This window comes from Agelaius tricolor, unplaced genomic scaffold (assembly GCF_023055355.1).
Source record: "Agelaius tricolor isolate 1412-34295 unplaced genomic scaffold, bAgeTri1.0.p SCAF_5, whole genome shotgun sequence".
Classification (NCBI taxonomy): domain Eukaryota; kingdom Metazoa; phylum Chordata; class Aves; order Passeriformes; family Icteridae; genus Agelaius; species Agelaius tricolor.
Window position 1 is genome coordinate 23,940,995 of NW_027269265.1, and position 24,491 is coordinate 23,965,485.

General features: G+C 40.3%; 2 protein-coding genes across 6 annotated transcripts in view; one reads left to right on the forward strand and one right to left on the reverse strand.

Moving 5' to 3' along the window:
* Positions 1 to 321: 321 nt before the first annotated feature.
* FBXO33 (F-box protein 33) lies at positions 322 to 19,640 on the forward strand. The gene is made up of 4 exons (XM_071426850.1): positions 322 to 901; positions 7,288 to 7,398; positions 12,959 to 13,644; positions 17,654 to 19,640. Exons 1-4 carry the CDS (start codon positions 393 to 395, stop codon positions 17,923 to 17,925), a joined length of 1,578 nt encoding a protein of 525 aa, XP_071282951.1. The 5' UTR covers positions 322 to 392; the 3' UTR covers positions 17,926 to 19,640.
* MIA2 (MIA SH3 domain ER export factor 2) overlaps positions 19,641 to 24,491 on the reverse strand; it is a 30,305-nt gene continuing 25,454 nt past the window's right edge. For all 5 annotated transcript variants that reach the window (XM_071426847.1, XM_071426849.1, XM_071426846.1 and 2 more), the window contains one exon: positions 19,641 to 23,799. In XM_071426847.1, the coding sequence (XP_071282948.1) occupies positions 23,651 to 23,799 (149 nt within the window). In that variant the 3' untranslated portion in view covers positions 19,641 to 23,650. The remainder of the gene's footprint in view (positions 23,800 to 24,491) is intronic.

Sequence of the window (24,491 nt, forward strand, 5' to 3'; positions counted from 1 at the left end):
GGGAGCCGCCGGAGGGGCGGGGAGCGGGGGGGCCGCGCCGCCGGCACGGGGGGGGGGGGCGGGGGGAACGGCCAACGTCCCCCGCGGGGCGGGCGCGCCGGCTCCGCCTCCCAGCCCGCCGCCGGCACGTTCCATTTTCCCCGCGGGGGAACCCTCCTCCCTCCGCCGCGGCGGCTCTGGCCGCCCCGCAGAAACAGAGCGCGGCGCCGGCGGTGTCTTCCTTCACACATCGCCCTCAGGTCTGAGTGGTCCGGTCCACCTCTCCCTGCAGTGCCGGCCAGTGGTAGCGGCCGCTCCGCCCCTTCGCCTCCCCCGCCGGCGGCGGCGCGGGTGGTGCGTCCCGGCAGCAGGCGCGTCCCGGCCGGCGCCCGCCCCCCTGCGCCGTGTCATTGATGTTGTTGTTTGTGTCGCAGGAGCCGCAGGCCAGGCCGGGGCCGCCGCCCGGGGCCGCCGCCGCGGGGCTGGGGCCGGCGCCAGGGATGTCGGTGTGCAGGGAGGCGGTGGGCGCCGGCTCCCTGCCCAGCGAGCTGGTGGTCCACATTTTCTCCTTCTTGGCGGCCCCCGACCGGCTGCGGGCCTCGGCCGCCTGCTCGCACTGGCGGGAGTGCCTCTTCTACCCGGCGCTCTGGCCGCGCCTCCGCCTCAGCCTCCGCGTCTCGCCCGCCGAGCGCCCGCGCCTCGAGTTCCTCATGCGCAAGTGCGGCTGGTTCGTCCGTGAGCTCCGCGTACAGTTCGCCGCCGACAACTACCCCACCGGCGGCGGCGGGGCGGCGGCGGGCGAGGGCGCCGCGGTGGCGGGGGACGGGGAGGCGCCGCCGCCGCTGAGCCCGCGCTGGCTCGACCTGCTGAGGACTTACCTGGAGCTGGTGCTGTGCGTCCTGAGCAGCGTCCGCAACAACAGGTACGGCCGGGGGAGCGGCGTGCCGGGCGGGGGCCAGACGGAGCCCCCGAGCCGCGCGGGGCCCGGTCCGGCCGTCCCGCCGGTTTGTGCGGGCGGAAACAACGCCCGAGCCGGCGGCGGCCGGTTCGTGCTGGGGCTGCGCTCGGAGCTGCTCTGTGTGTGTGTGAGAGAGAGTCTCTGAGTTGGGCAGGAACGGGGACGCGCCACTTCAAGCTGCCTAATTTTTATCATATAATGTGGCTTGAGGAGGAATATAGACGCTCAGACGACCAGTCGGCGAGCGGGCTGATCGATTCGCAAAACAAATACAGCTGCAGTAATAAAAAGTTCTTCGTCTTTTGGATGGAAGCGGGGAATGCAGCTCTAACGGAGCAAGTGGAGAGCCAGGAGCCTGAATTTGCTGCATTACAAGACAGGTTTCTCACTTAAAATAAGCCTTACTACGGACAGAGTTTAGACCTTGTGTATGCTTGCAAAAAAGTATGAGAAACTAGTAAGGGGGAGTTAAAATTACAGCTCTGGCACGCTGAAGTACTGCCCCAATAACATACCTTTGCCTTTCCAACTATGAGGTCTTTTGCTGTAGAAAAGCTGAGCTTTCATGCCACCTCTCGTTTTAACTGCCTGTCTGAGGTTTGAGGAGGTTTTATGTTCTTTTGTTTATTGAAAAATATGTTCACGTGTAGGACTTTCTTGGCCCAATTGAATTTAAATGGTAGAAATATTTTCGTGTGGTTTGTAGTTGTGTTTTTCACACACTTACTTTGGCAGGTTAGCTAATTTCCTCAGCTTTGAGGTCCTTAAGACAAAAATACTTGCATTCTCTTCACTGTGTGGGGGTGTGATAGAGATAATAAGATGATAATCAGATATCCTAATGTATGGCCTCTAGTCAGCATGTAAGGAAAGCAAGGATATTACAGTTAGGTTATGATGAGTTTGGAAAGCCATGTAGGTTTTAGGAGAGGAAATAGTTAATATTATTTCCCCTCTGTGCACATATAGCTTCACTTATCAAGGGAAGAAAAAAAGCTGCAAGTGTTTTAGGGCATCTTTAGGGTGAATTAAACCTTGTGGATGGCCTTTAGAAAACTAACTGCAACTGAGTCATGATCTTGTTACCGCCTCCTTTGATTCCAGAGGTATGAGAGAGTAGCTTGAGGCCTTCCTTGTCTTTATTTTGAATTGAAGCAAGAGAACTTTAAATGCAGTTCCTCGTTGGTTTGAGATGAATGCAAATGTGGTGTGTGAAGTCTCGCTTTCAGTTCCTCTGCTCTGTTGCCCCCAGCAGGTACTTCCTGTGGTGCAGCTGCGATGGCTGAGAGTTACAGACCTCACTTCAGAAAACAGCTCGTTAGTCCAGCTCACCTTTATCTTAATTTACTTCTTGCCCTGTGAATCCTTAGTGTGTGAATCGTGATCGTCTGTCTTGATTGGTCCCCTCTTGCATTTCAGGAGCTTTCACTTAACTGTTGACTCTGCGGGAAATCCAGTTAGTATTATAAGAGGAAAAAATGTTGAGGTGATTGTGGTGGTTGTCTGATCTGAGGCAGATATGACATGGGCTTGGAATTTTAAAATAAGTAAAATAATATCTATAGGAGCTGTTGCACGGGGATGTTGTTAGAAAACTTAATTGTTTCTTTTTTTCCTCACTGAAGTTCGAGACTGTCAAAATTAACTGCAATGTGAGAAGGCTTTTAATACACTTTTTCTTTTGAAAAATTCTCCATAGCCTTATCTGAAATCTGTACAAGGATACTTCCTTTCTGACGCTCATTTTACAGATTCTGTATGCACAGTGGGACTCAGGACTGCAGTAAAACACTGTGCAGAAATAGTTGTTTCTCCAGTACCTGTTCTCTGGTAGATTAGTATCATTTTGGTGGTAAAACAGGGAAGAAAAGATACCGACTTTGATAGGATTTTGCATTGCCATACTCTCTTGCTGTCTCTAAATCGTTTATGTGCTGCTCTTTTGGCTTGAAATGAATGATGCATGACTGGGTAACACAGGGTACCTGATTATTACAGCAGGCTTTTTTTAATGAGCATTTAAAAAACTGGGGGAAGAGTGTCATAATTTACATTAAGTACTTGACCTTTTTTGAGTTTTACTTTCAGAATAGATTCTTTTTTTTTCCTTGAACAGACTAGGTTTTTAGTTTATTGTGATGTTTAAGGGGTTTTTTTCCTTGCAAAGTAACTACCTATAAATTATTAGTTCTTAGGTAGAACACTGTGTTTTAGTTCTTTAAGTAGACTTTTGAGGTTGAAAAGAGGTGAGGAGGAGTATTACCATGTGCCAAATTGCTGCTTAGTTCTTACTGTGGCCACCTAATGTCTAAACCAGAGACCTTGTCACCTGCTTGATGCTTAGTTTTGTCTAAGGAGGGACTGCAGTCCATAATTAATTTCTCTGCTTCTCTTTATTTATCTGTAACTCAAGGGCTTTAATAATTCCTTCTTGTTTTCACTGTATTTCACTGTACACAAGATAGCAATTGTAATTTCCAAAATAATGTAAATGGAAATTTTTAACTTCTTCAGTGGCTGAATCACTGTAAATGCATTCCTTTTGGAATTAAGTTTAGAACAGGACAGTCTTTCATAACTCCTGTCAGCCCTTGTGATAGCTTTTTGGCAGATAAGTTTAAAAAATGTTCCATTTTACACTTCAGAGCTGAAAAGAAGAAATCTGCCTTTGTGATGCTGTTTCTTAACTGTGTAGAGTTGTTTTGGAGTTTTAAATTTATTATTAAGCAATGCAGTAGCAACCTTCCTCCTTGCAAGAAAAATAATGTATTTTAAATGGCTACAGATTTCCTTGAGGATTTACAATACTGCAGGACCTAAGAAAAGTAATTACTAAAAGTAATGAAATTTCTAAATGCTCTCTTGGCTAGAGGGGAATGATGTATGGTTTTGCTACTTAGAGCATTTTCTGTACAACATGAAATTGCTAGTTTCTAAGCAAATCTGTATGTTAAATCTCCAGAAAAATATTTTGGAGTGACCTTTGCTAGTTCTGATGGAATTAAGGAAATAACAACTTGTCTACAACTTGTTTTAAAAACAACTGAAATTTTTTTGACAAATATTCCTGCTGCCAGCCAGTTACCATCCAAAAAGGTATGTTCAACGTCTGTCTTATATTTGAAGCAGAGCTCAAGTTGTTTTGTGGGTGGCAGCATATGAAGTAATAGGATTGGGACCTTGATGAGCTCTAAGAATCTATCATTTATTTAATGAATTAACATTTATTTAGTACCTTTAAAAAGGTACTAAAATAGTGCTTATAGTGATCTGTAACTTTTCCATAAGCCTTTATGTTTATGATAGCAAATGTAGCAAAATAACAAAGCTTATAACTGTTTAAAAGCTGATGTTCTACTTACTACTGAGAAAAAGGGTGTGGGTGGGCATGATGTTTCTTAAGTCCTCATGATCTGCTCCTTCTTGATCTGATCTTTCAAAACTGAGTTCTAGAAGGCAGGGTGGGAGTGTGACAAACTTTGTTTGCACTTATGTGCATACAACAGCTAATAAGCACCTTGTGATCATTCAGTAGGAAAATCCTGTTCTTTTATGTAACTCTAAGATACCAAAGTATTGTCTCCTCTACTCCTCCTTCCTTGCTTACAAAGGAAGATAGGAAGGTAGTGACACACACACACACACACACCCCTCTTTTCCTCTGCAGCATGTTAAATTGTGTGACTTGTTTGATCTTTGCTGTGGAAACAAAAATGCAGATTACTATAAAGCTGTGGTGTCTTGCTGAAGTCTGGTATCTCTTGGAGTTACCAAAAATTGATGAATTGCTCAAAGCAGTAGGCTGCATCTGGTTTTGATGTTTTCTAATGACTGTTTTCTATTGGTCTAAACAGGCAGCTGAAACTGGCAGAAACTAGTGCAGTAATACAATATGTGCCTTACCACTTTGTTCGCCTTGAATGTAAGCAAGGACATTTTGTGCTTTTTTTAAATTGGGTATTAAAAAAGACCGACCAAAACTGAAGATGGAGCCTAGTAAGGAGTTTTTTATTTCTAGTATGCTATTTGAGCTAGCGGAAAATAAATGTTTTAGAAATCCTTCCAAAACACAAGTTTTACCCCCAGCTGTATGTATGGATACTACACAGGATTAAGATGCCATTATGACTTTAAGCCAAAGATAAATAACTTTAAAATAATTTTCTTTAAATAGCAATCACTTTATGGACTCTCTGACATGAAGATGAGCAGTGAGCTGAATGTCATGGAGTTGCAATAAAAGTGCAAATAGTAGCAAAAATCTAACATTGTGTTGAACTGTGATCAGATTTGTAGATGATAATAACTGTGCTGTGAATGGAAAAATAATTGGATATTGTCATTGGTTAAGTATTCAGGCAGAGAACTTTTCCATTTGTCTCTGTACTGCATGAAACGGCAGTCAAAAAGATGAAGTAAAAATATTTGGGGTGCTAGCAATTAGTGTTCCATGTGTGCTATGCTTTGGTGGTCCTCCTAATGCCTGCCTACATCTACTGTAGCATTGGCTGGTGGTATGAGTGGCACAAACTGAGACCTGTGTTCGATGTGAATATGGAGGTGATTCAGAAATGTTCTTGAGACTGCATTTTGGCTCTTGACTCTCATAAATAAGTCACCAAGATCAAAAGATAAAGGTTACTTACAGCATTGTCTGTGAACACTACTTTTCAAACCTGGTGGAGGTTTCTGCTACTTCCCTGTCATACCAGATTATCTCTTACAGCTTTTGAGGAAAAAAGAGCTCAAAATACTCTCAAGTTGGGTGTGCCAGTGTTTTAGGTTTCCCTGCCAAACTTATTCTTTAGTATGGTCAGGCAATGTCTTAGTGAGATATGTAGAATATTGATCATATTTTAAGGCTTAGTTTATTTTAGTGTATCATCAGTACAATAGGCCTGTATTTAAAATACAAAATATTAAATATTTGGAATTTCAGTTGTAAATTCTTGGTATTTGACTCCAGTATTTGTCAGACTTTATATGGAGCTCATGGATCTCGCTATTAAGTTGTTGTTCTCATATAGAAAAAAAGTAGCAGCTGCAACAGTGGATAGATTTGAGGCTATCAGGGTGCTGTTTTTGAATACAGGAACTTCTCAACAGGTAAATTATGATTTATGGTAGATAACAATTATAGACGGCAACTCATACCTACTAAAAATGTAAAACTTGGCTACTTAATCCTTTTTTGCCCCAGTCTTCTCTTGGTAGAATATCAGGTTGTACTGTGGAGGTAGTGAACTGTACCAGAGCTTCCCTATGCTTTGAGCATGGTAATCATATTGCATTTTCCTCAAGGCTGATTTGAAATACTAGTATATGCTTTGTGAGCCAGAAGAAATAAGGATTTATGGTAACCCATGTAATTGTGAGCTACAGGTTAATTGGCATCTACTGTTTAGGATTAATTTAATTTATGTGTCCATTTGTGGTGAAACTGGAGTTTCTGCCTTGTTAATTATCAATTGCAGACTAGTCCTTGTGTGTTAGGAGTAAATCTAATTTATAGGCTATATAAATACAAGAAATGTTGACCCAAAACTTAGTCAGCTACAAAAATAATAATAGTAAATGCGACACAGCTACTTTAAAACTGCAGTCATTTGCATACCTCTTTCTTGATCTGTTTTAGGAATAGAAAAGATGCAAGTCAGAAAACTGAAGTAGGGAAAGGAAAAGTGACTGTCTAGTGCACTGTGTCATGTTCAGCATCAACTCAGAGGTTCTTCTTTCACTTCTTTTTAGGTATCCCTTCTAAAGGTTAAAATCATATGTCATGGTGGAGCACTATTCCTTACTGATGGGGAATATTAGAAAAGCTTCCCCTACTTTGATACAACAGAAATTAGACATTTGAATAGGGTGTGGGGAGCTTTTCCTTTTCCTGTCTGAGGTTTATGATGCCTTGATGGAGTACTGATGTAAGTTCTCAGGCAGGGTTGTTTGTGGTTGTATTCTACTTGGGCATTAAATGCAGTGTTAAATGTTGAAAGGAGTAACTATTTGATGTTTTCATTGTGACACTTAACACACATTTTACGAGGATTAAAAATTGTGTGAAACCACTCCTGAGTTTTCTTTGTGGTGCTACAGGCTTGCTGAAAATACTCCAGTGCTGACTGAAAAGCAGTATTTGATCTTACAGCTGGTTTCAGCAGTTTGTGTAGTGCTCTTCCCCTTTAGTCTCATTTGCTGTAGTTCCCTATGTGCCTGCATAAGTTTCCCAACACAGGCTATGTGTTCCATGTAATAGTGGGGTTTATTGCCTGCGTTTGTCTTATCCAGAATGATTTCCCACACCATTTTAGTTTTGTGTACAGATTCCTTTTTATTTTGTTGTTTCCTAGGAACCTCCAGAAGTTAAGTCTCTTTGGGGATATAAGCATTCTGCAGCAACATGGAACCATATCAAATACCTACCTTGGAAAGGTTGATCCTGATGGCAAGAAGATTAAGCAGTAAGTTATATTTGTAAATTATCAAATACAGGATAATAATAATAATAATGAAAATAAAAAAAATAGATGACAGGACTTTCAGAAGTTCCTGAAATACGTGTCTGAGAAGCTTTTAAGTTTTTTACCAGGGTGAAAATCTAAGTTCTTGTTCCTGCTATTTACATGAAGTAGTCTGGTTTTTTGGCTGTTGTATTTTTTTGGGTTTTTTTCCCTCCATTCTCAGTAGGATGAGAATCCTTTCTTTTCTCTTTTCATTGTGTTCTAGAAACAATATTATATTAATGCCACAGAAGGGGAGGAGGGGTGAGGAGCTGTTACCAGCACCTCTTACTATTGCTGTACATGAAAAAAATTAGAAAAGGAAGCAATCTGTTGTATTTCACAAGAGTTAAAAACATATTTGTGTTTATGTTCTCTTTCAAGTTTGCTCAAAACTTGGGAGAGAAACAGAGAAACTGTTGAACTGCTACAACTTATTTCAAGCTGCATCTGAAAACTAGGTTATGTATTTTCAGAATTCCTGAAAGATCACAGCTCTCAGTGTGCTTGTATAGTTCAGAGGTGTATTTTAGCTTGCCATTATTACATTACAGGACAGTCCTTGAATGCTTATAATCCAAATAGTTATTTGTTCTTCTTTGGAAAAGGTTAAATACAATATAAACAACTGCTGACTTCTGGAATAAATTACCACAGAGGGAGTGATGCTGAGTTAACTATTTTAGCAGTACTGCTAAAACTTCTGATACAATAAAACCTGAATACCATAATTTTAATTTGTGTCAGTTTAAACATCTTTCACCCAGTAGCTTGGGAGTAGAGTAAGTACAGCCACTCTAGGTCTTTACTATTTTTTGTTTTGAGTGATTTTTAGAACCAATGTAGGTATATTATCGGATTAATGTATGTATGTGAATACAGTCATCAAACTGAATGTTTGGTCCTGACCTAAATTTGCAAACCAGTGCAAATAGAGCTGTGAGTCACATACTGTGTCTTTTTCATCTGTTATGTTTCCAGTGCAGAACTTGGAGCAATTTGTGATTCTGTCTAACATATGTACTGTAGTGCTGTGTGCAGGTAAAAGGCTCATTTGGTAAAAGCTCCTTTATTTGATACCCTTTGTGAAAATATAAATATATTATCAAATCTTTGCAAAGGGACTTGAAGGGAGCCATCTAGGCAGATGTTTGCTCAGCTGAGTGCATGGTCAAACATTTCTTCAAACCAGTATTCACATTTTGGAGCCATAAACCATTCAAAACTGATTATCTAACTTGTTTGTCTTTTAGATTAATACTAACCTTTGCACATTTTGGAATGAGCAAATAAATAATAAATGCTACTTCTTTTTAGTTTAGTTAATTTTGGTGTTGGGTTTTTGTGTTTGTTTGTTTCTTGTTGTGAGTTTTTGGTTGGTTAGTTTTGTTTGTTTTTTTTTTGGTGGGGGTGGTGTTTTCTTTTGTTGTTTCTTTTTTGGGGGGGGTTATTGTTAGTAGGTTGGTTTTTTTTCTAGACTAGAACAGTGTATTTGGACCTGCTAGTCCTTGTATAAATTAAAGGAAAGCTGACAGTGTTTTATTCAGTTGTCTGAAGTCTGAGAGCTAGTAGCAGACTTAGTTCAGAAAGTAAATTTTTATGGCTTCTTAGCCTTGTTTTTCATGTGGGGTTTGCATCAGTAAGTTGCAAAATGTGAATGCTGGTAACTAACAGTGAAAGGTGTAAGCAACCTTTGGAGACTGTTACTGGTAGTTGAGGATTTTTGGAACCTGTATGGTGATGAACCTTATTAGCTGTTTCAGAAACTTCCTGCAGTCAGGGAAAAAAAGTTGATTCCCGAAATCTGACTTTGAGCTGGGTGTAACAGACTGTAGGTGCAATCTCAGCTATTACAGAGCCATTAGGATGCTTCCTCAGGTTTTAGGTTAAGGATTTTCCTGAGGCAGAGGAGGCTTTGGAGCATATTTTCAAAAACATACGTTTGCGTGAGTTTGTGATGCTTATTCCTTTTCTATACACCATGTGTGTCCCTGGTTACTTTCTAAAATTCTCTTTACAACTCTGTTTCTTAGTGTTGGGATGCTCGGTGTAAACAGTTCATTTGTCTTGAGTTTAATAAAGGGTAGTTGTTGGAAATTTTGGCTTTCTGAAATCTGCTTCTCGTGATTGATCCATGTGGTTCAGATAGTTTGGTTTCCAAAAGAACCAGTTTAGCCTCTGTTATTAAACAAAATATTTTGATTGATAGTATTTAATTAAACAAATGGCCTCCATATGGACCTTGGTAATCTGTCTGCTTCCTGTCCAGGGCCATGGATGTGCTTCAGTCCTGGTTAGGACTGGTTTGGGAGCTTAAACGCTAACTGTGCCTGTTTAGTCAGGCTTTGGTCTGTCCTCTGGATGAAAGCATCATTTGGGACATTAATTGTGAAAGTATATTTTAAAAAAATATTATTTTTTAAGTTGTTTGTTTCAGTATAATAATTTGTAGGTTACAGGTCAATGGTGACCATCCCATAATTGCTGCCTGCAGGAAGCAAAGGGGGCTGATGGCACTTGTTGAGACATAAGTAGGCTGCATTGCTTTTTGGCATGTGCTGAGTGAGTTCTGCTTGGATTTTCTGTTATATGCTGAAATTTTGGTTTTATAAGTGAGCTCTGAAATAATTGTGTTAAGTTAGCATGAATGTTGTAGTACCTGCTGGGCAGTTGGGGTAAAATTAACGTGGTAATAGAGTGGGTGTTAATTTCCAAGAATTCATGTGTCTATTTTTCAGAATGCAGTTCAGGCTATTTTTGCAAACTCCAGTTAGATGCAGTCTGTTTATGAAAAATAGAATGTGCATAAGAATTTGCAGGGGAGAAAAAAACCAAATCTGCTAGGCTGTTAAAAAAATTATTTGAAATATGTTAAAATTAATTACTTCTATCTTATATAGTGCTTTCTGTCTGGCCTTTTTAAAAAGTAGGTATTAAAAACAATTCAGAAATTATTGCTATTAAATGTTCTCTAGTGACGTGTTTGATCTCTGTCTGGCTAAAAACTGGAGAAAGTTTTCTTAGGACCTACAGGTCATTAGAGTAGTAGCAGATATCTGCATACTTGTGTAAATACTGTGATGCTTGCAATAAAAAGTTGATTGCATTAAATCATTTTCTCTCTTTTAAAAAGTTTTTTACTGCAGTTCCCACTGGGGAAAAAAGCTACCTTAGACTTGCAGAGTACTGTGTCATATTTCTCTTTATTAAATTTTGCTGGCACTAAAACAATATTTTTCTAAACTCAGATGTTTAAGGTGTATGAGAACCCCAATTTAAACAGATTTTTAGTGCAGTGAGGCATATAGGTGGTAGCATTCTACTGAACACCTCAAAATTAACTTGTCATCAACAGTTCTGTAAAATATTGAAAGCACTACTAAGATTGATTACCTGGGCTATTACGAAATAAATCCTACCATTGCTGCATCCATTACAGCACCTTTTGTAGATGTGTATGGGGGGAGGGAAGAGTCTTTGGAAGAAATTTGGGATTGCTGTGGTAGAATCTTTTTCTTTGGGGGATGTTGAGGTAATCTGCCTTCAATAGAACATTGGCAAGAATAATGATGAAACAAACACTGCCAGGATCAAATAAGTTTCTTCTTAACTCTAAATAAATCTAGGAATAAAATGGAAAAACTGCACTGTTCTGTGGGTCTTACCTGTTGTTTAAAACAGTTTCATTTGTGTCACAGTTGTGAGTCCTCAATTTTAAATAAAATATTTGGAGAAATCTGGAAATATAGAAGTCTCTTTACCTGATGACTATCCTAGGTAAAGGATATGAGTATTCTACACCTCAGTTCCCAAGGGAACTGGGGTGTAGAATAAATACAGTAACCACACCAGCTTTTCCATTTGGGTGAAGTCAGGCCTTGCAAACCCAGTAACTTCATAGGAGAAGGAAGAAAGAACATGTAGGCAAGGGAGGGGATGAATAAGGATTTGCCAAGAGAGAGGGTGAGTGAGCACTGATCTTTCAACTTTATTACAACAGAAGGGTTATGGGGCATCAAAGGTAGTAGGTGACAGGTTCAGAGCAAGCAAGAAGAGGAGATAATCACACTGCAAAGTTCTTTATTATGGTTGCTAAACTCTTTTTTCCCTAAGGGGGGAACCTGGATGAATTTGTAGAAGTGAAGTCTCTGAGAGTTGCAAAATACATAAAGCCACTTCTTCTCAGAACTGAGTTACAAAGTTTTGGAAACTAGAGAGGTATTTGATAAGTTGCCCCATGTGCTTTCCTTGTTCTGTCACCTTAAGGTGCTAGTGTTTCTCTGCTGTCAGTCAGGATACTGGCCTAAACCTTTAATTTTGCCTGGATATTATCTCTATTAAAGTTATGTGGATGAGAATAAATTTTTTAAATTTTTTTTGCTTAGATGTATAAACTATACAGATCCTCATAGCAGTAAAAGAAGTGTTCTGTGCAAAGCCATTACCTGATTTGGGGAACAAAAATTTCTGCTGTTTTTATACTGGATCTTATTTCTTGATATTTTATGGCTTTATGGCATCTTATTTCTTGATGTCATAGCCTGGCTCAACTGCTTCTCTGTAATGCTGACCAGGGCTTGAGATCAAATACTTTCCTACACATGTGTCTAATATGCTAAAAGAGCACTTGTCATTTGGGCAGGAGGACTCTTTTGGACTTTTACAGCTTTGGAATGGAGACTGGAAAAATACTTACATGGAGAAAGTTTTTAGAGTGTGACTGTACTATTAGAATTTAATATTGAAAAATTAAAATACTTCTGTTGCATTCTTGAACAAAAGATCTTAACATAAAGAACATCTATTCACTTATAAAAAGGGGTAGGAGAGGTGAGTGCATCAGAATAAGTTCATAGTAATCTGGCACTGATAATTTGAGATTGAAATGTTACTAGGTCCAAGTTGTTTTGGTAAAACATGAACCTGTTGGCTCTTGAAAATCCAGTTAGTTTTCCATTTGGAATTATTTAAAGTATCTTCTTGTATGTTTGTTCCTTACCCTTTGATGAGCAAATCAAGCGGGTAATTTCACATCATTCTAACTTACTCTCAAAACCAAGTTTGTCACCTTTCATTGAAAATTACTTTTTTTCCATACTTAATTTGCAGTTTTGGAGAAGTTAGGAAATACAAAAAGCTGTTTTTAAAAACAAGAGCTGCATTTGAAAAGCATTACAGGTTTTCTTATTTGCATAACCTTAAAATGTATGTGGGAAGGTGTTAAATACATGCTGGAAAATACATGAAGTGAAGGCTCATAGTGTGTCACCATTTTTGAAAGACAAAGTACCTATTTCTTTTAGTTTACAATTTTAACCTTTTTAGTGCAGTGGATGTTGAAATGCTCTGGGAGGTCTGCAATCTGGTTGCAGTTCATAAGAACTATAATAATAGCATCTTCCTGCAGAATAAGGCTATAAATGAGGGAAGAGTAATTCTTGAATGAAACAGTTGAATGGTATGCAGTTGGTAAGACTAAACCATGTTTAATAGGATCATTGTCTGTTTTGTTTACTTACAGAATCCAACAGCTGTTTGAAGAGATATTAGGCAATAGCAGGCAATTGAAATGGCTGTCTTGTGGGTTAATGCTGCAAATAGTAACTCCCACATCATTGTCCTCCTTATCAAACCCCATAGCCAACACCATGGAACATCTGAGCTTATTGGACAACCACATCCCTGGTAATACCACTCTTATCACTGCGGTCGAATTGGAGCGTTTTGTGAATCTGCGTTCGCTCGCTTTGGATTTCTGTGATTTTACAGCTGAAATGGCAAGAGTCCTGGCTGACAGCAACCATGTGCCTTTGCATCGACTGTCTCTCCTGGTCCACAGTGTTTCCATAATGCACAAGTCATTGGACAATATGCCAAAAGATGAGAATTGGCAGGCGCTGACTCGCAACAGCACTAATCTTCGGGTCTATATAATGGCTTTTGATGTCAAGAGTGATGATATGTTAAGGATTCTTAAGCCCAGTATCCCCCTAGAGAGGATTCACTTTGACAGCTATGTCACTTGTGTTTCAGGAGCTGTTGTTGATCTCATATCCAGGCAGTATGACAAGTTCCTCACTCATTTTATACTAATGAATGATGTGATAGATATGTCTGCCTTCCCAGATCTCAGTGACAACCGGAATGAAGATCCACTTGTCTTATTAGCCTGGAGGTGCACAAGACTGTCTCTCCTAGCTGTTCATGGTAGGTAACACATTGCATGGGCATAGTATGTGACTTTTAAATGCTTACAAGCCTTCTGCCTTTCTAATCATAGTGTGTTTTAGTGGCATGTTATACAAAAGGCTGCTGCACTGTTGCTATACATGCTGTTGTTGAAGGTGTTTAATATATATGAGTTTTAAACCTGCTTGTGTCTTACTAACTTCTGTTGAGAAGTCACATAGGATTTTATTAAACTCCTCACAGAAATGAGGATAACTTAAGAAGTGAGCATTCCAGGAGGCTTATCCTGCAAGTGGTCTGCACTGTGCAAGTTCCATTAAGTGACTGGTTACGTGTACGTGAACTGAAAACATTTGCTGTTTTTCTGTGACCTCATATGCTGGCAAGATTAGATGATTTTGCTTCCTGTTTGTAAATAACACTGGTTAAGTGCCCCAAAGCTGAGAAGAAGAAATGTGTTACCAATTTGGTAAGACTACCAGCAGATGAAGGCTGAAAAATATGTAGAGGCGGTTGCCTCACTGAGTGTGTTGGCTTCACCAGTAATACCAGAGCTAAGTTTATCCCACTTACTTATTTGCCATATAGTAGCAAACAACTTTTAGAATGTATTCAGCTCTATCATCAATAGAGAACTTGGTGGTAGAAGTTACAGCAGTCTGGCAAATTTTAAGGCACCCGAAACTGAAATAATGCAGAATAATGTTTTTTTTATTTGTGCTGGAATCAGCTTACCAAGACCAAGTTTGCTGATGCATGAAGGAGTTAAAGCAATGGCTATTGTGTTGCATAAGAATAAATGTGTTTCATCAGACTGCTTGGGGGAGTAAATCTCCAGTTGTTCAGTGCAAACAGGAGACCTTCACCAGGAAGTGGACATTCAGATTTCCATCAGTTGAAGTCAGAAGGTCCTGCTGAATTTGCTCTATTTGCTCTTTTTTTTTTTTTTTTTCCCCTGTGGTCTTTTACTGAAAAATCATTGCTGGGGGCAGGGAAGGTATGATCAATTGGGCTGTATCTCCTTAATAGTTTCCTGGTGAGACAGATTTTGGGTGCTGGTACATGATTGTGCCAATCTAGGTGTGGCTTTTAGCAGTTTGTTCTAGAATTTGGATACATGTTTGAGGACCTTTAAAAAAAAATAAAACTGTGTTACCTTAAATTATCCTCCTGCTACAGAAAAGCCCTCTAATATATTATCTAACTTTAAAAGCTAGTGTAAGTATCATATCAGCATGTGTCTCTATTCAGTAGAAATTATTAGTTTGTGCAGAGTATTGGGAAAGCAAACATCCCTTATGCTTCTGTCTAGCAAATGGTTGTTGCTACATCACCTTTCTTTGGAGAGATGCTGTGTCTGCCTGTGAGAGAAAATGGCCAAATATCACCTCGCTGTTACATTGGGATTTGCATTCTTTACCCTTCTTTTCCCCCTCCTTGCAGCAGAAGCTGGCTAAGCTGCTTTTAAATGCCTCCTGATCTTTTCTAAGTTGTGGACATAACTTTTCTAGTACTGTACTGCAAGCATCGTTCTTGGAGAGTAGTAGCTGTAGATGGAACACTATTAGGAAGAAATATCCAGTACAGCATCTTAGCCTCATGCTTGGATTCCCTGAGGTTTACCATATAATGTTTTCTGGCTCCACTTGTCATATTATATTGTGAAGTTTTCCTTCAGGAAAAGGTGGTTTTGTTCAAGGTGCCATAATTTGCTTGAAGTGCTCAGGTTTCTTCTTCTGTCTCCTGAAGTGGTTATTCTTCAGCTTCCAGTGCTTCTCAGGGGTTTTTTTGTGTGTATGTGTGTGTGTATGTTTCTTCTTCTGGTATAAGTTTACTTCTGAAAAAGCTTTTATTTCCATCTACTTGTGGCTGCCACTTGTCATTGATCGAAAGGGGAAAACATATGCTAAGGACACTTCTATGGGCTCCCTCAAGATTGTCTTTTGGGGGAAGTCATTGTCTTGCCACTGACAAATGGTGGAAATGTCCAGGAGCCAGAGGAAGGCAGATGTTAAATACATTCTTGCAGAATGAAGAAAGGGTTGTAAAGAGTGTGTGACCATTTGGGATGGGATGGAGACAGTAGGATATCATAGTGGTATGATCTGACACTGTGAATAAAAAGCATGGTCCATCTGTGAGAACAAAGGCCTTTTTTATTTTTTCTTCCTCCTTAAGGGAAGGATACTTCCACATGGATTTTTATGACTCTGTGTTATAAACGTCATGGTGAAGTTTTATTCTGTCCATGAGCAAAACTAAAGTTGAAATTTTTACTAGCAAGGAAGAATAAATTACAGTGTGCTCATGGTAAATTTGTTGTTCAGTGATACCAGTAGTGAAGTGATCATTTCCTCTTACCTCTGAATACTTAGCTGGACAGAGAGTTTTTGGCAGCTGGGAGGTCACAAAGAAGTTTCAGGCAGAGCTTTTGAAAGGAGAGTTCATTTAAAATGAGATTAAGTTGGGAATAAGATGGTTGTTCTAGTGCATGGAGGACCTCACCATAAAAAGTTACAGCAAAAGCTGTATACCTGCCCAAATGATGGTAAAGGGTTTTGTGTACCGGGCTTTTTTTTTCTTTTTTTTTTTCCCCCTTTATTCTTGCACTTGCTTTCAAAGATTTCTTTGGTAAGTTCCTTTACAGTCTAGATAACTGGAAGGTGGTGTGAGCTCCATGTCCTGACAGGAGTGTGTCATCATACAGGGAGGAATTTTCCATTGAGTTCAATGTCCCTATTAAGGAAGGGACACTGAATTAAGCTGCCTGAATTAAAACAGCTTCATCTTCTGGGGATGGTTGTGTTGGAGGTGAAGTATCCAGCAGATGGAGATTGTGGGAATTCATGCATTTGTAATGGTTAATATACCAGAAATGAGCCTTACAGATCTGTGCAGGCTTCTTTGTTGAACACCTACCCTAACCAACATACTTCCAGAGACACAATAGAAAAAAGTAAAAGAAAACAGAACATAAATTTCTTTTATTTATTACTTTGACATCTTTTCTTCATTCTCTGACAATCTATTTTGATACGTTATGATGTAGAGCATGTTAACTGCATTGTTGGAGGACCAAACCACAGTTAGCTTTTACTGCTCAGCACTTCATCTTTTCCAGTTCAAATATTGTGCAGACTGCAGCTTTACTTGGAATCTACTTGGGCATCTCACCAAGAAGTTTAGCACCTGCAAGAATGATGATCATGGCAGAAATGAGCCTTGCCTTTTGCAGTGGAAGGGCTGATTTGGCAGAGCTCCCCAAAAGGGACGTTCCCATCTGTGGTTTGCATCTGAATAGGGAGGAACTTTGCATTTTTCTTAGCCAGGCGCAGAAAGCTTACAGGTAACTGGGGGAGGAGTAGGAGTTTTTAAAGAGAAATGCTAATATACAGGGTCAAGAGAGGGAAGCTTTGTAATTATATTTTATCTCAGACAGAATAACAAGATGCACGTAGTTTATCTTACATATATATATATATATATATAATATGTACATAAACACACACACTGGGGTGACATGAAGATGCTGCAGAGGCTTTCGGTTTGTGTGCGTGCTGACTTTGTTTGCTTGGTGGTGGCTTGGTTTTTTTTAATAAGTCTACTTTCTAAAGCAATGAAAGCAAGTATTTTTTTCTAGCATAAGCAGAGTTTTAAAGCATTCCTTTTATGCATTCAGTTAATTAATAACTCACTTTTTTTGTTCTAATTTTACTACACAGTAAATCACAGGAGGTTTGAAGTTTATATAAACTTACAGTAGTCCACTGCTCTGCAAGTAGGAGAAAAAGATCTAGAAAAGGTTGATTAAATTGTCTGAAATATTTTTATATTTACTTATTCAGAGTGTAAAATGGGGGCTTCCCCACTTGAAACCAGAAAGCCCCCGCCATGCCCTAGGGGAATTCTGCCAGATGGAACATGATGGAATAGGTTCAGAGAGATACTGGGATGGTCTGGTATTAAGTAGTAGAGTAAGAAAATACCTTGTAGGAAAATGACAGAACAACTTTTTCTTTCCCCATAGGTTACACAGTCTGGGCTCATAATCTTATAGCAATTGCTCGTCTTCGTGGCTCTGACCTGAAAGTACTGGAAGTCACAGAAGAAAGCATTGAATTCGACCAAGGAGAACTGGCTGATCAGGATGTGGATCCAGTACACAATTTCATTGAGCAAGTATCTCTTGGATTGGGTCGCCCTTGGCACGCCGTCATGGACATAGAGCTGCTCAGTGTCTTCACTGAGCCAACCCGTCACTTTTACAGAGAGATGCAAAGCTTCAGTGAAGGCATTTAGCTCCTTATTTACAATTCCTGTGGTTACATATGCAAGTAGGGTCCTATTATGTTTTTTTGGTAGTGTGAATTAACCCCTTTTGTGCTGTGTTTAATCAGTATTAGCTATATAGAATTATATATGTGTATTCTACTTCTTGATCAAAGAACGTAGTCGGGTATTGGTTTAGAAGCTGAAAGTGGCAGTGTTTAGGGTTTTCACGGTTAATGGACTTGTCTACCAAACCTTGCAAAGATACAGCCAAAGGCTGTCAGAGGTTGCCGGCTAACTTTACTTTAATTGAGTAACTGCATTTTGAATTCTTTTGCTATTCTATTGGAGTCCTGTGCTTGGGAGCCAACTGTTTTTAATACCCATATCCATAGCCCAGTGGATCTCTATGCTGTCATTGTGTGCTTAATCCAGTAGCATGCTACTTAATAGGCTTAAGGGACGAGAAGTCTGTCCAGGGCTGTTCACTGTAAGACTCTTACCTTGCTTGATTTCACGTGCGGATTCTGCAGCATGGCTTAACTCCATTCTCGGCTTTCCTTAGCTGCTAAGCGGCGGTGTGAAACACTAGCGGTTCGGGTTCCTGCACTTACACATCCACTCCATAAAGCTGTAGTCTTTTGGATTCTTTGCAAGCTCCTCCTTGTTTGTTCTCACGTTCTGTCATCTTCCTTAAAAGTTAGCTTTGGGCCAAAGTTTAAAAGGAGAAAGCAAGAAATGTGCGCTCCGGTGAGGTAAACGCATAACAGTGAAGATTTCAATACAAAGGTCTACACCTGCAAACAAACATTAGTCGTGAAATCCCTAATAACCAAGTCACTGGATTTTCTCTGTCAGCGCCTGTGTCAGCTGCCAAAGAATAGATTAAAAACGAAGAAGTGCCCACATGCTGGCAGGGGCAGGCCAACTTTTGGCCAGCCAGATACTGCTAGATTGTAATATATAAGGTCGAATTTCGACCTGTGGTACACAGCTGTGCTGTGGCTCAGTCAGCAACCTCAGAACTCTTAACAAACATGCACCTGTTTCACTGTGAATAGTGAATGTAAAGGAAGGAAAGGAAACAAATACAAAGCTTGTTCTATCACAGGTATGAGCTGCTATGATGCATGAAGAACATTCCATGAAGTATGTTTTAAAATCTTGTTATATCTGAGAGGCTTTAGAAGCCGATGTAACTGTTTCAGGGCAACCGCGGTACAGACGTGGTCTCTGTGAGACTTCCACCTGACCCCAGTTTTAAGTGGTACGAATGTTGTGCATTTAATGTTTAAAGGACAGTCTGCAATAATAAAGTAAGTGGCCAACGTGGGTGCCCAGCAGTGCTGAGACCTGGCTGCTATATTGTAAGCTTTGGAAAACACAATTTATGCAACAGATGTCCAGATATGATTCTATTTATGGAAAAAGTTTATATGTGTTTTACAAATGGTTTTACCATCTTATATTAAAATGACCTTTTGACAGGTGTGCGCTGTTTTGTCTCCAGTGAGCACATACCATGCGGATTTTATATGTACATCAGTAGAGTGAATCCACTGGCACAGTGTGTGTATATGCCAGATGTGGTGAGATTTTATCTTATAAATGTGATCAGATTAAAAAAAAACTCCTGACAGAAAATGTAAGGAAACCAGCTGAATGTTTGAATTGATGACTGATGTTGTATGGTTTATGTTAAATGTTATATTCTTTTAATCAATGAATAAAGCATTAAAAATTGATCGCTGTATAAAATACTTTATTGTTATCAGCATGAAGATTTCTAGAATTAAAATGCAACATCGTTCATAAGATGTGTATAACTAGTAGCTCCCATTGTGTTTAGGACAGCAGAAAAATCTAAAATAAGTCACACAATTTTTTAAAATTTGGCTGAATTTTGTCAACACTTTTTGGGGTGGTGGAGGAATGGGAAGGATGCTTTGCTAAAGATCAGACCAGTTAGCACAAACAGTATATCATTATATGACCTATTAGACTGATACAGTAAACTGTGGACTGTAGAATATAGAAGACTATTTTTGAGAAATTACTTCATCAATTGCAATTGCTTAAATCAAAATCTAATGTGCTCAAGAAAAATGTGTAGTACTTCTTTGGTGTCCCACTATTAAATAGATTATGAATACCTGCAACGCTTCAGTTTGACGTTTTATCCGTACTCAGAGTACACAGCTGTGCCTTCTGAATGAAAGCTGCAATGTCTGCTCAGCTGTTGGAGAGCTGCTGTGCCCTGCAGTGGCTGACTGTGCTGTGAGGCTTGTCAGAGTGGCTGGTCAGTGTGTGCGTGCCAAGCACGGACTTGATTTGAGCTTCTGAACTTCATGTTACCATAGCCCAAACTGCTGCCAAGTGTGAAAAGTGCGCTGCTTGTTCAAGCAGTTTCCTGGATCTTCCAGATTTGGTAAGCAAGATCGTTTGCCAATATACTGAAGAGACGCTGTGGGGGATTAAGATAAGGTAAATACAGTTACAGCTTTTCATGTTCCAGGAAAGTGAAATATTGGGACTTGTTTTGGTGCCTTTCAGGGCTTGGCCTCAGAAGGGAGGTTTATGTAGCAGATAAATCTCATGGTGATTGCTCAGCAGCATCTGAACGTGAAGTTTGGTTTTGAAGGTTTCAAGATTTCAGGAAGTCACACAGAAACAAATAAAGCAAATTCAGTGTCCTCTGCTTTAAACAGTTGCAGAATGGTAATTTTATCTCTGCAAGCTATGGCATTTTATGGGCAACTGCCTTACTAAATAGAGTTGGGAAGTAACCTGTTTGCCTTTCTGTTGTATAAATGTGTTTTTAATCTGTTTGGTCTAACCTATTTTCTGCTTTGTTTTAATTAATTTAATCTTGAAAGATATGATGAGGAGCAGGGGAAGCAGCTCACTTGACTACAGCAGGGGGGTGTGCAGCCCTTTCACTCACTGCAGCTGCAGCCAGAGCTGGCTCTTAGCAATGGCTGTGCATTGTTAGAATGCTCCAGGTCTGATTTGTTTCATACAGCCTGGACTCTGCTCACTGGGTGTGGCTTGTGTTCAGGGACAAAATCACTGTACCTAAAACAGATTCCTGGCTGGAATCTATCTTGGAAATTTCAGGGACTCCATTAAAGCAGGAGGGTGTGGTGAAAGCCATACCTTGAGCAGTGGTGGAGAAATGCACCCCTGATTTTTCTCCTCTCTTAGGAATAGATAGAAGTGAGGTTTGTTGTCTGCCTGTATTTTCAGCAGTAATCTTTATTAGTGATACCAGGATGAAGGGATTCAAGCTGAAGTGGTCTGTAATTGTTAGGAAATTAAGATAATCTTAATATTCTCATGCGTTTGGAGTGGGACCTTACAAAATATTGCAAAATTGCTTTGAACTTGCACGATCCCAAAAGGAATTTTATTTTTGTTGTTTCTTTGTATTTGCTGAAGAGATGGCAATGTCAGTCTTTTGCATTCTAGGTTCAGCTGTTGGAACACAAGGTTCAGCTAGGTTCAGGCCTTCACCTGTCAAAACTTATTCTTTTGCTTATTCTTTTGGGGGTGGGCAGAACAGGGACTTCCCCACATACACTTTTGTGTGGCCTTTCTGCATTTGACAGGTTACCATCTACCTGCTTCCTATTACATAAACCTAACCTTGCTTCCAAATTTGCAAATAAAATTTTGGACTGCTACTAGGGAGGGGAAAAATGTCTCAAATTATGCCATTGTCTCTGCAGGATGATCCAATCCATGCTTTTCCTGCATTTTCTCAGTTCAGCTAGCTTTCCTTTTGCCTGCAGCTTTCGGTACCATTGTGGGCATAGACTGTTTTGGTGGAGGAAGAATTTTTTAGAGTTAACTTAGAACAAATATTTAACCCATGTGGAGAAAATACTGTGTTTGCTCAGAAAACTGAGATACATTCATAAATAGTTTTTGCACCTCCCAGGTGAGTTGGGCAAGGAATGAAAAAGGTTTATGGCAGTGTTATCAGCCCAGGATTTCTGTGCTATACCCTGGTTCTCTGTGCAAGGGCAAGGCTGTATTTGGCAGTTCTGGTTGCTCCTAGGGCTGATGACAAGGACAAGGGTAAAACTCAGTAACTCCTTTGAGAATCCTTGTGAAGTCTCTCAGGCAAACTCATAGCCATCAAATAATTGGCTAAAGCTGATGCAACAGCCACATTAAACTACATGGTTAATTTAACATGGATGATGCTTTAAAATGTCTGTTGTCAGAATCTGTCATTGAATCACTGGAGTACAAATACTTAACCTAAATGCTTTGAGTGCTAGAAGCAGAAGGGATAAAGAAATTGTAGGAGTGAGCCATGGAAGAGTTCTACAGCTGAAACAAGCCAACGTGGAAACAATGGTAGGAGCAGGAAGACTGAACTACAAGAGAAAATGCTCTCTTGGCAGACTCTACCTAAGCAATTGCAAAAAAAGTGGGCTGGAGGTTTTTTTGGTAACTTCTAATTATGGGGTGTGGTGGCTGCATTTACATTAAAGCCTGAAACTGTGTGTAATGTGTGTGTGCATGCAGAGAATGAAGGCTGGTGGTTGAACTGCTGCTGAGTTGGGGCTTGCTAAAACCAGTTTGCTTCTTTGTCTTAGAAGAGTCCCTTACCAAATGACTGAACTGAGTCCTTACATTATTTTCAAGTTGAAGCCAAACTGTCAGAACAGCCACCAGCTGCTAGCAGAAATCTTTAGATTGTACAGCCACCAGTGAAAGCTGAGCTTGACTCTGCACGGGGCAGCCCCACCCTGCACTGTGCCTGCTGGGACAGCCACTCCTGCCAGGGAAGCACCACACAGGAACCTGAGGAGGTGAACCAGGTACCACACCAACTCCTTTCATAGACAAAGACTTATTAATGCTGCAGTTTGCCACTTCCTTCTTGTACTTTTTAATTCTGCTTTTGTCCTGCCCAGCATTTTCCTAATACTGGTGCTAAAATCTGAAACCTAATAAACCAAACTCATGTTGGGACAGTAAAAACACACCCCTCCTACTGGTTTGCTGCAGACATATGTCTTCAAAAGCAAGGGCTGGGCTGTGCTGGAGCATATCCTAGCTGTGACTCCTTGCTCCCAGGTCATAAAAACCCCCTGTACACATCTTCAATAAACACTACTCCACTCCAGCTTTTGAAGAGTAATGGGAGAGTTGCTCAGCTTTTCTGCTGCCTCTTCCCCCTCAGTGTCATGGCAGGAGAACTGCCACAGTGTAGAGCTTGAGAGCTGAAAGATCACCTAGGAGGCCACTAACAGAGGGGACTCAAGTGGAGAATCATGGTTATTCATCTTTACCTATCTATTATACCATGTTACCAGTGACATTGCTTTCATTTTCTGTAGATTTTTATTAACTGTTTCCATTTGTTTTCACATCCTATTCATAAAGCAGCAAGCATCACTTTTGGCATGCAGAGAGACTCCCTGTACAGCTCAACCAGCACAAAGCAGCTGGACTTTTACAATAAGGTTCACATGATTTAATTTTATACACCTCTGAAGAGACTACTCAAGTTAGAAATGCGTAATTTAAAATGACTATTGTACAGTGGAAATCACTTATTCACAATATTCATAGGTATTTAATTCTTTATTTACAAAATACTATCCTGAGAATTTTTCCTATTAAGCTTCAATTTGAGCAAAGTAGTTTGTATAGACCTAAGTAACAATGGTTACTTAACATAAGGAAAAATGCCAGTAGGAGAGCACAAAACTGGTTCAGGACTTTTCCCAAATGACTGTCAAGTCTCCTGCTGTGGTTCTGGTTCTACAGCTGATGGATTTGACTGAGATGGTTCAACTCTATTTTCAGGAGGAGGTGGTGGAGGCAAAAATCCAGGTCGTTGAGGTGGATAGTGAGGATAAGGTCTCATTGGAAATGGATTTCTTACTGTGAGAGAATCAGAGTAATGCAGTTAATATCAATCATGACACTAAACATGTACACCTGCTCCTCTTGCTAGCTTACTGTTCAGCTAGGCCCATCTAACTAGAAGTCACATGTCAGGATCCAAAGAGACAGAGATGCCTGGCAGGAGGAGGGCAAAACCATCACTTTTATCAGTAGTTACCCACAACAGTCTCAAAGCAGCAGCTAGCCACTGCCAGCTCCTGGGCTGCTGCTGCCCCTTCAGTCTGCCACAGCAACCCTTACATGCCATACCTTACAGATATTTTCACAGATAAATTGCTTAGTTCTTCACATGTACTCAGAGAACAGCAAGAGTCTGAAAGAAGTCCTGCAGTCTGATACTTACACCTTGCTCCAGTCGTGCAAACTCCAAGGGAAAACAGTTGTTTTGGGACTGTCCCTTTGCAGGGCACCAGCACACTTCAGAGCCAGAGGATGAAACTTTTTAAGATTTATGGAAGATGCAATTTCATAGGAAGAAAATGATTAAGGTAACCTACTAACTTGCTTTCCTACCCCCCAAAAAGAATCCTTTAGATGCTGAACAGTACATGTTCCATATTTTCCAGCTAAAGTTAGTATTTGTTACAAGATCAAGATGAGCTGTTGTGAAAAAGGAAGTGTACAACACAACGAACCTAAATCAGAAAAGATTTAGCTCCCTGTTAGCT